The sequence below is a fragment of the Miniopterus natalensis genome, chromosome 1, assembly GCF_054644295.1.
Source record: "Miniopterus natalensis isolate mMinNat1 chromosome 1, mMinNat1.hap1, whole genome shotgun sequence".
NCBI classification, from domain to species: domain Eukaryota; kingdom Metazoa; phylum Chordata; class Mammalia; order Chiroptera; family Miniopteridae; genus Miniopterus; species Miniopterus natalensis.
The window spans coordinates 8,624,912-8,639,831 of NC_142081.1; the positions used below are offsets into that span (position 1 = coordinate 8,624,912).

Here is a 14,920-nt window from a genome sequence, read left to right on the forward strand (position 1 = left end):
GTGCTGCAGGGACGGGCAGAGGGCGGGGATAGAATAGGGCAGTGGGCTCAGGTGCTGAAGCTCTTCTTCTCTCTGTCCCCCCCTTGCAGCTGAACCTGAGCCAGCCGATTGAGGAGCAGGGCCCCCTAGATGTCATCATCCACAAGCTGACTGATGTCATCCTCGAAGCCGACCAGAACGACAGCCAGTCCCTGGAGCTGGTGCACAGGTTCCAGGTGAGCGAGGACGACAGAGGAGGGAGAGCCTGGGAATGGCATGTGCATTTCTAAAGCTGTAGCAGCTTCCTGGCTGCGTACACGCCAGAGGCTGCTCTGTCGTCGCCAGGACATGGCTTGCGGTCAGGCGCTTCCCTGCCAGGGCCTCCGTCTGGGTGTGAAATGGGATTGAACCAGGGCATGGTTGGCACGCCCTCCACCCTCTACCTGTGTAGACATGATTTACTGATCAGAGTACTGCTGAGTCCAGATGCGGCTGCACACGCTCTGCATGCACACAGGCACACACACAGCCACAGCCAGTGGTTCTCAGTTGGCACAAGGGGTGGAACCTCTTGCCATGCTTGAAGAAAGGGGCCCTTGAGGTGTTAGACTGGAACAGCTGCACTTGGCCCCGAGTCCTGCCTTGGTGGAGAACCCCTTCTCTGTGCTCATTACCTTGACCCTGTGTGCTTGTCTCTGAGCACAGACCACATCCTCTTGGCTGTTCCTTCCTCCCCGCCCCCTTTCCCCAGCAGCTTGGGTCCTGACCCCACCGTGACCTGTTCCCCACCTTGGGAGGTGCTGCCTTTGCCCCCACAGACTTGTCCTGTATTTTTTCTCTCATGGACAAGAACATGATTCATTCCTCTGGATAGTGGCTGGGGGTCATGAAAAACAAGGTCATATTATCAGTGAAAAGGCAACTGAAACAGAGGGCCTCCCTAGTGGGAAGGTTGCTTGAGCTAGCACTTTTCAGCATTGATAGTTGGAGCTCTGACCTCCTGTGTTTCTTTATCAGGACAAAGGGGACTCTCATTGCCACACAGTAGCCCTCCTGCTGACAGCGTTTTCTTTCCCCCTGTGTTTGGGGTCTGTGACCTCAGCCTCCCTCTCCTCCCCATGGCTCTGCCAGATTCCTGCTTCCTGTGTGCAAGTGGCCCAGATGCAACTGTGGCCAGCGGGTGGCCCCTGCCTGGGGGAGGAGATGCTGTCCCCATGGGTTGCCCTCCAGGGTCTTTTACCAGTGGCCTGAAATGTTTCCCGAGGACCTGAGGCCACTGGAAGGGCGTGTTCAGCCTCCTTTGTGGCCTTGCTGAGCCTGTTTTCTTATTGTAAAATGTGTCAGTACCAGGAAAACCTCCCACTGCGTGGGGAGGAGTAAGTCACACAGTGTACATAACGTGCTCCACACAGTGCTCGGGCCCCAGCGAGTGCAGATCGATGCCATTTGATCACATGACCTCCCCGAGCCTTAGTTTCCTCTTCCATAAAATGGGTATGCCGATCGTTCTGCTTCTCAAGGTGCGCAGATTGCTGCGAGGAGTAATGTTCATGTCCGTTGAAGTGCCTAATGTTTGCTGAATGCTTGCACTATTGCTATGTTCCTTCTATCGTCCAGGATAAAGGACTGCAACCCCCAGCCTGCCCCATGGCCTGTGAGCTAGAGAACAACCACCCCCTGGGGGCCTCCCATGCCCCGCTCCCCTCAAACACACACAAAACCCGAAGCCCAGGGCAGGTGACCACTGAGCAATAAAAGAGAACAGGGTTCCCTGTGTTCCCGGTCTTGCTAGAAGAGAAGGTTACAGAGGGAGCATGTTGGGGGGCTGTGGGGACGTGCAGCTTAGGTTTCAGCCACCGGGTACATTTCCCAGGGAGGTCTTGCTGGGTCCCTGGAGTCTGTCCCACCCAGGGCATACACCCAGCTAGCCCTCAGATGACTGAGGTGACCTCAGGATAACCTCCCAGCCCCGAGATTTCTGGGATGAATTTCCACTGCGGTCTGTTCTGCATGAAGCCGGATATCTGATAAGGACAGGACGCTTCCTGCTTTGTGAAGGGAACAATCCTTTGGGGAAAAGGGTGACAGGCTGCACTTTCCAGAGGCCCCAGGAAGAGAGGACAGGCGGAGGCTGGTGTAGAGAAGGACCCAGAGACGCGGGGTGAGGGCCAGGGAAGAGGTGGCTCAGTAGCTTGCAGGCCTTCCTGCCACCAGGCATGGTACTGTCAGTGATGACCTGTCATCCTACTCTGCATGCGATATGAGAGTCAAGTCCAGAGCCAGACCAGATAGACTGATATTTGACCTTGATCACATGTTGTTTTCAGATTCCTGGTTTAATTTTTTTTTAAAGATTTTTTTATTAATTGTTTTAGAGAGAGAGGAAGGGAGAGGGGGAGAGAGAGGGAGAAAAATATCCATGCAAGTGTGACACAGATTGGCTGCCTTCTGCACGACCCCTACTCAGGATCGAGCCTATAGTCTGGGTATGTGCCGTGGCCAGGAATCAAACTGGCAACCTTTCAGTGCACAGGTCGATGCTCAACCCACTGAGCCACGCCAGCCAAGGCTCCTGTGTTAATATTTTTGAGACATTAGCAAGGAGGCATTGGCTTAGGTGGGAGGAGGGGTACAGGGTCTGTGGAGGCTGAGAGAAGTAGATTTCAGAGGCAAGAAACAGAGCCCAGGCCTTGGGTTTGCAAAGCTGGCCTTTCCACATTTTGCTATAAGAAAACAGAGTAAGATGGTTTGCTCCAGAGGGAACTCATCTCAAAGGTGCTTTTCCAGAGGTGCTGCTCAGGTCCCTGGGGAGATGGTTTGGGATGCGGGGTGAGAGATGAGTTTCTAAAATGTTCCTGAGAGCCCTAAAGCATTCTGCCTTTGGGATGTTCCCATTAAGCCTCCAGGGCTGGGGATGGAGAGGAATTCTCAGAGCTGAGAGGTTATGCTTTTTTCCTGGTTGCCCTTGTGGACAGGTTGGAGAGTGTGGGACTGGAGCTTACTGCAGATCACTAAAGCTGGTTGCTATAGAAACCACCCATAAGCTTTAAGAAAAAAAAATACTGGCCTTGAGGGCTTGGCTTGGAGAGCCTTCGGGATGATTCAGTTGTTTTCTCTGCCAAGTTCATGTGGAGCCAGCAGCCTGGTGCCGCCAAAGTGCTGCCTGAGATGCAGTTATCAGTGAACAGACCTGGGCAAAGGTCTCTTAGGGGCTCTGCCCAGGTGGTCGGTGGGGCTGGGGTGGTGGGTGGGTCCCTATCCCAGGGCTCAAGGGAGCAAAGAGAACTTTCTTCTCACTGTGGCATCCAGGGCTACCTGTGAGTTGTGGCAGGCAGTGGTCCTTCTGCTTCTCCAGCCTCACCCCAGAAAGGTTTTGCTTATCATGTCCCAAGAGGCATTTGGAGCGTTCTTGGCGGATCTTTGAAGGAATTTCCCTAGATGAACTTAGAAGGGAAGGTTTGAGTCTAAACTGTTACCTCTTCTTCCCATCTTGATTAGCTGGAAAGTTATTAAGTGTGCCTGAAATGGTCCCTGGATCCCTAGTCTGAACACGAGGACAACTTCCTCTGCTGTGGCACACCGTTCACTGAGCTCCCTGCCAGGAGGGGAGGCCAAGAGGGAAACCAGGATCTGCTCTCATAGTCCTAGAGTGATGAGTTAGGAGAAAGGCAGATGTGACCACTGCTCGATTGGCTTAAAACTGTTTCACGCCCTCTCACTGAGGTGATGATAAAGACTATAATCTCTAATATGGCCTTGGGGCTGCCCAATCTTTTGGGCCCCTGCCTTCCTCCCCAGTCTCATCTTGTCCTACCTGCCCCTTCTGTGCTATGCTGGCCCTCGCAGAGCAGCTGCTCAAGCTCTGTGAAGTTTCCCACCTCAGTGCCTTTGCACAAGCCATCCCCTCCTTGCTTAGGATTCGTGCCTCCCCCACCCTTCTCTCAGCTCAGGCATCCCTTCCTCAGGGATGTCCCCCTGACTATTCGACTAAGGACCTACCCGTATCCTGGACCCTACCCTCCTAACTGTGTTTTTTTCCTTTCCTGCTTTTGGAAGGTTGTAATTCTTTATCAGTTGCTACTGCTGGTCTCTCCATTAGGGATTAGCTCCACAAAGCGGGGATTGAGTCTGTTTCACGTGCATGAGGCATCCCCATTGCCACACATGGGTCTCCATGTTTGTGGAGTGAAAGAACATTGTGGGTGCTGGCCTTGTGCAGGGTGCCCTGGTGGGGCAGTGGAGGGAGTAAGCTGTTCCAGTGGGTAGCTGGGAGCAGGCACCAAAGGGGGGTCAGGAGGGTTCCTGAGGCCATAGCTCTGCCATTGGGTGCATGTGGCAGGCCTCCAGGATTGGACAGCAGGGCCATAAGGTTGGAGAGAGGGCTTTTTCACTCCTGGCTGTGGAGCTTGGACTTTACCCTGAAGGTTTGGGGTGGGGGTGGGGTGATAAAATCAGATTAAATTAGAGTGAGAGAGGCCCTTGGGGGTGGGTTGCCAATGCAAGATGAACTCTGAGCCGTGAGGACACCGTAGTCATTGGAGCCTAGCAGTTTCTGAGGTAATGAGGGAACTGGTACCATTGGAGGCTCCAGAGACAGGCTCCCACTCACCTCTCAGGTCCCTGTCAGCTTTTGATGGCATGGAATGGGTCTAGGTGGGGAGCCCTTTCCTCACTGTCTGGGTGCAGCAGAGAATACACACGTTGCCTGTTGGTCCTTTATCACTGTCTGACCGGAAAGGACACAGCATAGAGTCATTTTTACTAGCCCCATTCCCCATCCCACCCCTTATTTAAAAAATGGGTTTATTGAGTATAACTCGGGTACCATACAGTTCTCTCATTTAAAGTGTACAATCCAGCCCAGCCGGGCGTGGCTCAGCGGTTGAGTGTCGACCTAGGATCCAGGCGATAGGGGTTCGATTCCTGGTCAGGGCACATGCCTGGGTTGTGGGCTGCAGCCGATCAATGACTGTCTCATCATTGATGTTTCTATCTCTCTCTCTCCCTCTCCTTTCCTCTCCCTGAAGTCAATAAAGATATATTAAAAAAAAAAAAAGTGTACAATCCAGTGGTTATTAGTGCATTCAGACACTTGCACCATCATCACAGTCAGTTTCAGAACGTTTCATCACCTCAAAAACAAACCCGTCCCCCTGAACATTTCACTCTCGCTCCCAGCCCTGAGCAACCCCTACTTCTGTCTGCAGATCGCCCTGTCTGGACTTTCACCTGAATGGAGTCACACAATACGTTACCTTTTGTGTCTGGCTTCTTTCACTTGGCATGTGTTCAAGGCTCTTCCACGTGGTAGCATGAATCAGTGCTTCACTCCTTTTTCTGACTAATATTCCACCGTATGGATGTATCACATGTGTTTATCCAGTCATCGCCTGATGGACATTTGGTGATTTCCATCATTCGGCTATTATGAAGAACTGCTACAAACGTTCGCATGCATGTTTTGCATGTCTGTGTGTTTTCATTTCTCTTGGGTATATACCCAGGAGTGGAATTGCTGGGCCACGTGGTCGATAGAGGACCCACCAGACTTTGCCGCAGCGGCAGCACCATTTTGCACTCTCAGCAGCGGTGTGTAAAGGCTCCGGTTTCCCCACATCGTCCTCAATACTCATGATCTGACTTTGATTTTAGCCATCCGAGCGGGTGTGAACGAAATGGCATCTTGTGTTGATTTAAACGTCCCTCGCGATCAGCGATGTCAAGCACCTTTTTGCGTGCTTGTTAGCCACCTGTTTATCTTGCTTGGCGCCGTCCTTAGACTTCATGTGTGCATGTCTGCAGCCCACCGATTTGCCTTTTTCCTCCCTTAGATGGTTGGGCCCCTAGCATCGTGGGTAGGAACGTACACTGGAGCCCATTGTCCGAGTCAAAGCTCTCCCGCCACGTCTTGCTGGCTGGCCTGTATGTCAGTTCCCTCATCTCCAAAATGCGGACAGCCGTGCTCCCTCCCTGCCGGGGCTGTGGGAGGACTGAGCGTGTAGCTCATATCAAGCACCCAGGGCGCTTAGGGTGATGATCCTGGAGGAGGGTGCAGACCCCTGCCGGACCTGGCTGCGTGTTGCCTGTCTCCCTAGAAGTATAGCTGCAGGCTCCTTCGTCTTGAGGGTGGTGGAGGGTTGACTTTCAAGGCCCTTCCTGCCCCATCTGTTGGGATAGGCTCGGCTGTGCTGCAGGAACAAGTGGCTCCTGGAGCCCAGCACAGGCTTTTTTCTTCCTGGGATACACCTTGTCGGAAGGTTGGCTGAGCTCTGTGGCGTATCTGGGACTTGGGGTGATGAGGCAGCTGCTGACAGGTCATCATGGCAAAGGGAAGAGACCTCAGTGAAGCTTGTTCTGGCTCTAGTTTCTGCCCAAGGTGGTATGTGCCATGGACTCTCACATTGTAGTGGCCACACCCACCAATCCTCAAGGCCATGACTGACCTCAGGGTGTCAGGGAAGTAGGATCACTTGCAGGCCAGGGAGCCCAACATGTGGACAAGAATACAGCAGCCTTACAGTGCTCTTTTCTTCTAAAAACACAGGAAAGATCATTAAACTCTTTAGCGTTGGTGTATTAACCCTTTGCAGTCGTATTAAATTTGGACATGGGTGTCGTACTGGTCGGAATTAATTTCCATTGAAAGAGCAGTGATACATAACATGCAATGTCGGGGCAATGTTTTTGTTCGTGACAAGGTTGCTTAGACACTTAAGAGCTTTCAGAGAAATTACGAACTGATACATGAATGAATAGAGCTAAGATTCGTACGGTTCCTTGCTGTGGTGGCGGAGAGCAGACATACGACCTCAAAGGGTTAAATGTGACCACGCACACGGTGCCCTCAGAGTGTGCCTGTACCGTGTGTGTGAGCACTCGCCACTCTGCTAGTGCCTGGGTGCGATGACACCCAGAAGCGCTCTGCCCAGGTGGCTCACTTAGTGACACTCAGTTATGTCAGCTTGTTATCGTTATTATTCTGATGCCGGGGCAGTAGTGCTGCTTTAGCTACCTTATCTGTGCGCCGGCCCCTGCCAACTTGAGAGTTCTCAACCGTAATCGGAATCAATAAGGCAGTGATTATGAAACTGTCCCCAAATGGGAGCTGTGCTCTGTGACAGGGTGGAAATGTGGACTGATTTTAGCTTATGAGGAGGGGAGGGTAGAAGTCAGGGGTCCTGGACACCCCTCACCTGGGCCTTGCTGGCCCCACCTGCCATACAAGGAACGTGCCGGGATGGCAGCACAAGACTGGCACTGGGGGCTGTGGCATCCCACTCAAAAGGCAGTTGCTGGGAGCGGTATTGATCACCTTCAAGGTCATAGCTCCATTTGCTCCTGACCTCTAGGGCTCAGAGTGATTTCACAGCTGCGTTGAATCAAACCCTGTCAACCTCAGATGCTTGTTGAGCAGCCAGCAGCACAGGTAGGATGCTGTGGGGATGGAGTGGGAGTAGAGGAAACAAAAGCTTTTCTTGTTCTGGGTCTCCTAATCTGATTAGGAAGATAACATCTAAACCCATCAAAATTGTGAGTTTCTGTCCCTCTTAGGGGCTGAGCCTGGTGTCGTGTGACCTCCTGGTTGGTGGGGTCAGAGTAAGAACCCGGGTGCCAGTGAAGGATACAGGTGGTCACCATGGAGCCACAGAGAGGCCACTGTTTCCTGAGCGTATCCCATAGGGCCCTCTCTACTTTGGGCACTTCAGTCTCTTACCTCATTTAGTGGGATGACAATGAATTCCCCATTTTTCAGGTGAGGAAACTGAGGCCCAAGGATGTTAAGTCACTTGATTGGGCTCACTCAGAACCCCACTCGTGCTTTTTCCAGATATGCCTCAGAGGGGCTTTGGCTGACAGCTAACGGACCCTGGGGATGGTGAGGGCCCGTGATTCAGGGTCACCTGAGGAGGAGATCACCATCTGGGACAGCTGGTGCCACATGATGGAACACTGGCTGGCAGATGCCAGGGGAGGCAGAGCTGGGTATATCTGGTGGTCCTGGTTCCAGAGGACAAATCCTATCCTGGGGTGGCCATGAGGTCAGCCTCCCCATGACTGCTGCCCTGGGTCGTAAGGCCACTCCTCCCATGGAGGGATGGTGCACAATCTGTCCATTGTGCACCCAGGCCAGACGGGCAGTGGCTGTGAATCCTTCTTTCTGCCCTGGGGAGATTAGTGCCATTTAGTGCCATTAGCCAGCTGTACGGCCTTTCCTGTGTAGAGAGGAAGACACACAACTTTATGACCCTGTTGTCAGCAGGAGTGGAGCTGGACTTTGTACAGCAGTGGGTGGTGTGTGTGGCAGGGGTGGGAGGGCAGCCTCCCTGGAAGCTGAGCTCTGGCCCAGCACGCCGGCTGCGGTCCCTCTGTGTGTGTGTGTATGTCTGTTTTACAGCACAGGGTTTGAGAGATGCTAAGCTTCAGAAAGACTCATGTTTATTAACAATACGTTCTCCCAAAGTTGTAGGAAGACATTGTATATACATTATTTTAGGGTTCTTAATCCTTGGCACTGTTGACATGTTGGGTTGGATCAGTTTATATTGTGGGGTGCTGTCCTGCGCATAGTAGGATGTTTAGCAGCATCCCTGGCCTCCACCCACTAGGTGCCAGTAGCACTTGGTTAGTGCTTTTTTCAAATATGCCTCACAGGCTTTGGCTGGCAGCTGATGGACCCCTGGGGGGTTTGGGCCGGTGATTCAGGGTCACCTGAGGAAGAGTAAGGTCGCCATTGGGATTGTGAACCACCAGGGAGGTTCCAATCACTTTATCATCCTACAGCCTCTCTGAGGAGTTGACACGAGCTCAGAGGCCTGAAAGTCCTGGTAAGCCAGGGGAGGTTGGGGAGCAGGTCAAGGGGGCAGCATCTGTCCAGGCCACTGGGCAGGGCAGTCACAGAGGCCTGAGGACCTGGAATAAGCTGGTGCAGCCTGAGCACAGTGGCCAGGGGAGTGTGTGCAAACTGAGCATGCTCGGTGGCCTCAGTGAGAGGAGGGCTGAGGTGTACAGCAGGAAGTCAGACAGTGGTCTGCAGCACTGGGGGTCATTGCCAGGGTGGCCTCAGGCAGCAGTATCTCTCTCTGTTCTCATGCAGCCAGAAGCTGGGGTGGCTGAGGGCTCAGGTGAGGGCCCCAGGTGGCTTCTGGGTTGTCGCAGAGCTCAGCAGCTCACTGGAAACGTGGCTGTGGTTCCAGATGGCTCCTCACACTGCTGACACAGTGTGGGTGCCCTGAGTTCTGGCTGTCACGCTGCACACCCGCTGAAGCTGGTGGGGAGCCTAGGGGCCTTGGGGAGGCCTCGGCTGGCTCTGGGAACTGAAAGTGGGGCTCTGCAGGGTGGGGCAGGCAGGCAGGCCTTTGCCTGGATACTGGGAATCAACCTGAGGGTGGGGGCTGCTCCATATGCCCACCTGAGCAGGTGTGTGGAGAAGGTGCGGAGGGGTTAAGACAGGAGTGAGGGGCTGCTGCTGAGCTGGGGTGGAACTGAGCTTTTGTGACCTGGGACCAGGCAGCCCCTTTCTGGTCCTCACTTTGCTCAGCTGTCAGCTGCGACATTTGGGTCAGATGGCCATCGAGACCACTTCAGCCCTGACATGACCCCGGAGTGGAAATGCCAGCTTGTCCTGGCTTAGTATCAGCCTGTCAGGAGACACCCTGTCTTGACCAGCTCCCGTCCCTGCACACTCCTTTCCCAGCTCTGGAGGCTGTGTGTGGCCTTGGTATCTCTGTTTGCCAGAGGACTGAGGGGTGGTATGGCACCATAACAAGGCATGTGGCATTTGTCAGATGAACAAGCTGACTGGGCACCTTGCCAGCCTTGCGGAGATGGGAGATGGAGAAGGCTTATGAGTTTGGTGCTGGAATCTGGAGACAGAAAGGGAGGCATTGTTTTCATGGGGGGCCTGGCCAAGAGGAGGGAGAAGGCATTTGCTCTCTCAAATCATGAAGTGTTCGGTTTCCTTCCCACCCTCTCTTCCGCATTCTGGGTTATATTTTGGCAGGAGCTACATTTTTTCCCTGGACTTTCTTGTCACCTCTGTGAACAACAGAGTTTCTCCCCCTTTGGGACCATAGTTTCTCCCAGTCCTGTTCATGCTACTTGCCTGATGGCTGAGCCAGACGTGTGACACCTCAGATGGTCTGGGGAGAGGACCCAGATGGATGGATAGTTGTGGGTGTTATCTGCCTTCAGGTGGGGGTGCCTCTGACTCAGAGGCCACCTTAGGCACACTGGGAGTGTGTGTGCAAAGTGACACCCTGGAGAACCTCTTATCCATGTTGGTGCCCAGGCCCAGCCGGCCCAGCCAGCCCTCCACATGTGGACACCCTCTCTGCGCCTTCCCTGCATCTGGAAAGGGGTTTTCTTTGCACCGTCGCTGGTGTGTGTCCTATACAGTGCACTCTGGAGGCTGGAGCCTGGGGGCTCCGACCTCACCTTGTCCTTTCTGAACCCCTGGTCTGTGACCCTCCTCTTCACCAGCAGGGACGGGTAGGGGGGGTTATTGTTGGTATCTGCCTCGAGGAAGCTTCTTCTGCCCCACTGTTTCTCCCACCTCCAGCCCAGCCTGGGGCAGTGAATTTTACCAGTCTGCTCTGCTTGTGGACTGTGATTCTGGGGGAACTCTTTAGGTGTGGCTTTTCCTACAGGGTCTCTGTGTGGCTCCCAGCAGTCCCAACTCACTTATTTTGGTAATAGGTAACATGTGCCTATAGAACAAATATGACAACAGCCTCCTCCTGGTTCTTATCTCAGGGCAGCCATTGGTTCCAGTGGCCTTGACCCTGTTCAGGGGGTTCTGTGTGTGTAATCAAAGACGGCCTTCCCTTCCCGACCCAGAGCCATTGTTCTGTACAGTGCATCTTGGGAATGATTTCATATTGGTCAGCCTGCTTCATTCTTTTGTGTGGCTGCATGATAGTCCATTAATGACCTTAACGTTCTTTTCTTAACCAGTTCTCTACTAATAGACATTTAGGACATTTCTGATCATGCCTTACACACTTGCTACCGTGATGAAAATACCCTTGTGTGTATATCTGCACGTGTGGGGAATTCTGTGGCATAAATACCTAGAAAGGGAAATGCTGAGTTTATGCATTCTTAATTTTGGCTGTTGCCCAGTTTCTTTCCATAGAAGTAGTAGCAGTTAAATTACCGCCAGCCGAGTGCTAGTCCACGCTCCACTACGTTTGGAGGTGTTTCTGAGTGGTTTTGTTGGCACAGAGTCTCAGAGTGTGGGAGGGTGCCAGGGTCCCAGCCATCACCCCCTCTTCCTGTTGTTTCAGGGCCCTGGGAGGGGCGATGTCTATGCCAGGTGCACACAGCCTGTTTGGACCTTGAACTGGGCCACCCTGCTTCTGCCTGGTGCCCGAGGGCTCACACTTCCCATTTGTCTTCTCCAGTCCCAGCTGTAAGGCCCTGACCACCCTGGCCTGCACTCATGGGTTTAAATAGTGAGTCTGAAGAGCAAACAGGGTAATGGGCAAATTTTCACTGTAATTTTCCTCATACCGGCTCTGAGAATCAGAGAGATGGTATTGTGCTGAAGGTCTCCCTGGTGGGGAGGTCTGTGCACGTGCCCCTCAGGCCAGCACTGCATCTGACGTGCTGCTCAGGCCTTGACCCTTCTAAGCTCAGCCCCTGGGCCTCACACACAGCTAGACAGGTCACTGCACAACTCACAACTCAGAGCTGGCCCCGTCACTCCCGGCTCAGGACCCTGTTGCTTTAGGATCAAATCCAAACACCTTGGCTGGTCTGCCTTCAGCTGTCTCTCCCGCCCTCTGCCTTCACATAACCTTCCTGTGAGAGCTCTGTCCACCTAGCCACGCTGGGCTCCATGTCTCCCTGCCTTTGTTTCTGCTGTCCCCTCTGCTTGGAATGCCTTTCCTCCTCAGCCATGACCCTTTGTGGCTCAGTGCTACTGGCCTCCAGAAACCTCTGTCTTCCCCCTGCACCCCTGTGCATACCCATGTGGCAACCCTCCTTTACTTTGATACCACCAGGCACCCACTTCTCTCCCCACCTAGGAGCCCCAGGGAGGGTGGGCAGAAGGGGACTGCTCTGCAGCTGAAGAGGTGACGCCCATGTTCACACACCTCTTAGGGGCTCTCACTTGGCCTGGTCTCATGCTCCCCGGGAGGCCTCAGGCTGAATGCTCAGACACTGGGCATCTCTCTGGAATACAAACGAAGGTGAGTTAAGACCAAGCTGTCTGCTTCTGGGGAAGCCTCCTCTCCCAAGGAGCAATTCTAGGAAAGTTGGAGAAGCAGCAGCAGGTGAGGAGATGCCCTCTGCGTGCCAGGGTTGAGCCTGCAAGACACGGAGGGTCACCTTTGTGCCTGCACAGGAAGACAGTGTGGTCCCTGACATGGTGCCATTGTCTCTCTGTCATGTTGTGCCTGTCCTGTGGGCACATGTCTTGCTGCCCTGCTGAGATTGGGTCCTGTGTTGTCACTCTGCTGTGCTCAAGAACACAGGCCTGGGGCCTGAGGAGCCACCCTGGCTCCATTCAGAGGCCCATGAGCTTTTGTTGTTCGTTCATCACATCGCATAATCAAAGAATCCTAGGACTTGAAAGTTAGAAACGGTGTTATAAATAAGTGCGTTATCCTGGCCCTCGTTTTATACGTGGGAACACTGAGATAGGAATAACTTAAGTGACTTTCAGAACTACACACAGTTCATGGTGGTTCTAAAACTTGAATCCAGATTTCTTACCTCTGCCTTTGCCTTGCTTTCACAGTGCCTCAGAGTCTTTGTGCTGGGATTGGGACCAGCCAGGTGGCTGGGCTGGAAGAAGTGACCTGCCATTGACTGGGAGGTAAAAGCCTTGGCGACAGTCAGGGACTGTTACACAGGCTGTACACTGCTCAGCTCAGTGGCAGACTCTACGGCTCCCGTGTGGCTGGACTTGGCCACCCTGCCCCTGCTATGCGCTGGATGCTGCCACAACCTTCTCTTGGCCTCTGGGAACCCAATCCTAAGGTTTAGCTGCATGAATCTCCAGCCCCTGCCCGAGGCTAGACCTGCCTGCCTCTTAGACCCTTGCCTGTGATTCTTAAACAGCCATGGGCGGTAGGGTTTAGTTAGGGCCATGGTTGGCCGCCTGGCACATTCTGTTACATCAAGGCACCTGGGCCCAGCGTGGATTCTCAGGACTGTCTGTAGCATGTGGTTTTCTGTAAGCTCTAATGAACAGGCAGGTGTTCTCGGTGGTGTGAGGGAGGCTTTGCCTGGGGACGTTTGGCCCTGGCCTCAGCTGATTTTATGTCCACGCACAGTGGTTGATTTCACGGCTTCAGTGGTCTGCCCAGAGAATTCATTAGTTGTCTTCCCCAGAATGCTTTGCTCAGAGTGGCTCATGACCTCACATGAAGCTGAGCCCCCAGGGACAGGTTTCACTTTCCGCAGAAGCATGCCATGCCTTTGAGGGTGTGAATGCTGGTAACACTCCTATATTCTGTTAGTCTTCCCTCTGCCCGGCCCTTCTCCATTCAGCAGGTGTCCACTGTGACCCTCTTGCACGTCCTGCACATGCCAGCCCTGAGGATCCTGCATGTCCTTCCCTCGGTCCCATGTGGATCCTCAGCCCAGAGGCCACTGTGGACTCAGACATCTGGTCATGTCAGTTGTTCACTCTGCTGAGAGGTTTCTGTCTTCTAGTTTGTTAGTTTTCTTGATCCAGGGCTGAGAACAGATGCAGAGACTCTGGCCCAGTGTGTTGCTCCTTGGGGTGGTGGGAGGAGCAGATGGGGCCACCATCTCAGCTCTGCGACTGTACTATGTGACCTTGAGCTAGTTTCCTTGTGCTTCCTCCCTTCTGAAAAGGAACCCTTTGGTTGTGCAAGGTCTGACCATCTGGGACTCTGCCTCTGGGAGAGGGAATTGCAAACTGTCCCACTTTCTCTTGCTTTACTGTGCGCTGACATCAGATGCAGCTGCAAGCCTGGTCTCACAGGCTGGACCCTCAGCTACAGGCCTACGCTTGGGCTGGTCAGACATGGAAAGGCTCACTCCTCTCCTTTCACATAAATTCTAGAAGCATGCACCTGAGCAATCTGGCTGTATTAGAACTAAGAAGCTGTTCCTTTGGCTAGGTCTCCGCAGGCCTTGTTTCCGTCACTAGAAGGCTCTGGAATCAAGTGGCTTGGGTTCAAGTCCCATCCTGCTTACTTCCTAGCTGGGAGAGCCTGGGCAAGGTAGAGGTGTTCTGAGCCTCAGTTTCTGTGTCTATCAGTGGGCTGCTAACAGCACCTACAGCACAGGGTTGTCATGAAGAATAAATGCGTCGGTTCCTGCAAAGTATGTGGAACACTGTCCTGCGCTTTGTGAGGAAAGGTTAGCTGCTATCATTTCCATGCTGTTCCCTCACCCACCCTCGCTGGGGTTTGAGGGGTCCCTCGCACACGCACCAGGCTTGCCCTCACTGTGGTGCTTGCATGAGAGTGGCTCTCTCTGTCAAGTGTCTGCTGAGATACGACTACCCAGGAAGCCATCGACTACCCAGGAAGCCATCGTTCAGAGACCCAGCAGGAGACTACTCGTTCCGCAGGGGGGTCTGGGCAGCTTCCACCCGTTCATGCTTCTCCCACAAGTGGCCCCCAGCTCCAGTCCTTTCTCTCCCACTCTAGACCTGACTCACTGAGTCCATATAGATGAGAACTGAGGTTTCAGAGGCCCATCATTCCAAGGACGGGCTAGGATTTTACCCCAGGTCTGGCAGCCTCCAGCTCCTATGCACGTTACCTCTTCCCAGCATTGGCCTCTCCCAACAGAGGAGGAAGCCAAGGCCCAGAGAAAGGGGTTTCTAGTGCTCTGTGTGGTGCCCCCTCCTCCATCCCACAGGTTTCCCGAGCATTTAGTCAAATTGAACTTGACAGTCCTGCCACAGGGTAGAGGTTGGGCTGTGCCTGGCTGGGCTTTCGGGCACACAGCCCGG

General features: G+C 53.6%; 1 protein-coding gene across 3 annotated transcripts in view; it reads left to right on the plus strand.

Annotated features, from left to right (window-relative positions):
* The window catches only part of ITPK1 (inositol-tetrakisphosphate 1-kinase), a 142,314-nt gene that overhangs the window by 81,896 nt on the left and 45,498 nt on the right, over positions 1-14,920 (plus strand). For all 3 annotated transcript variants that reach the window (XM_087818505.1, XM_087818507.1, XM_087818506.1), the window contains one exon: positions 90-215. In XM_087818505.1, the coding sequence (XP_087674631.1) occupies positions 90-215 (126 nt within the window). The remainder of the gene's footprint in view (positions 1-89; positions 216-14,920) is intronic.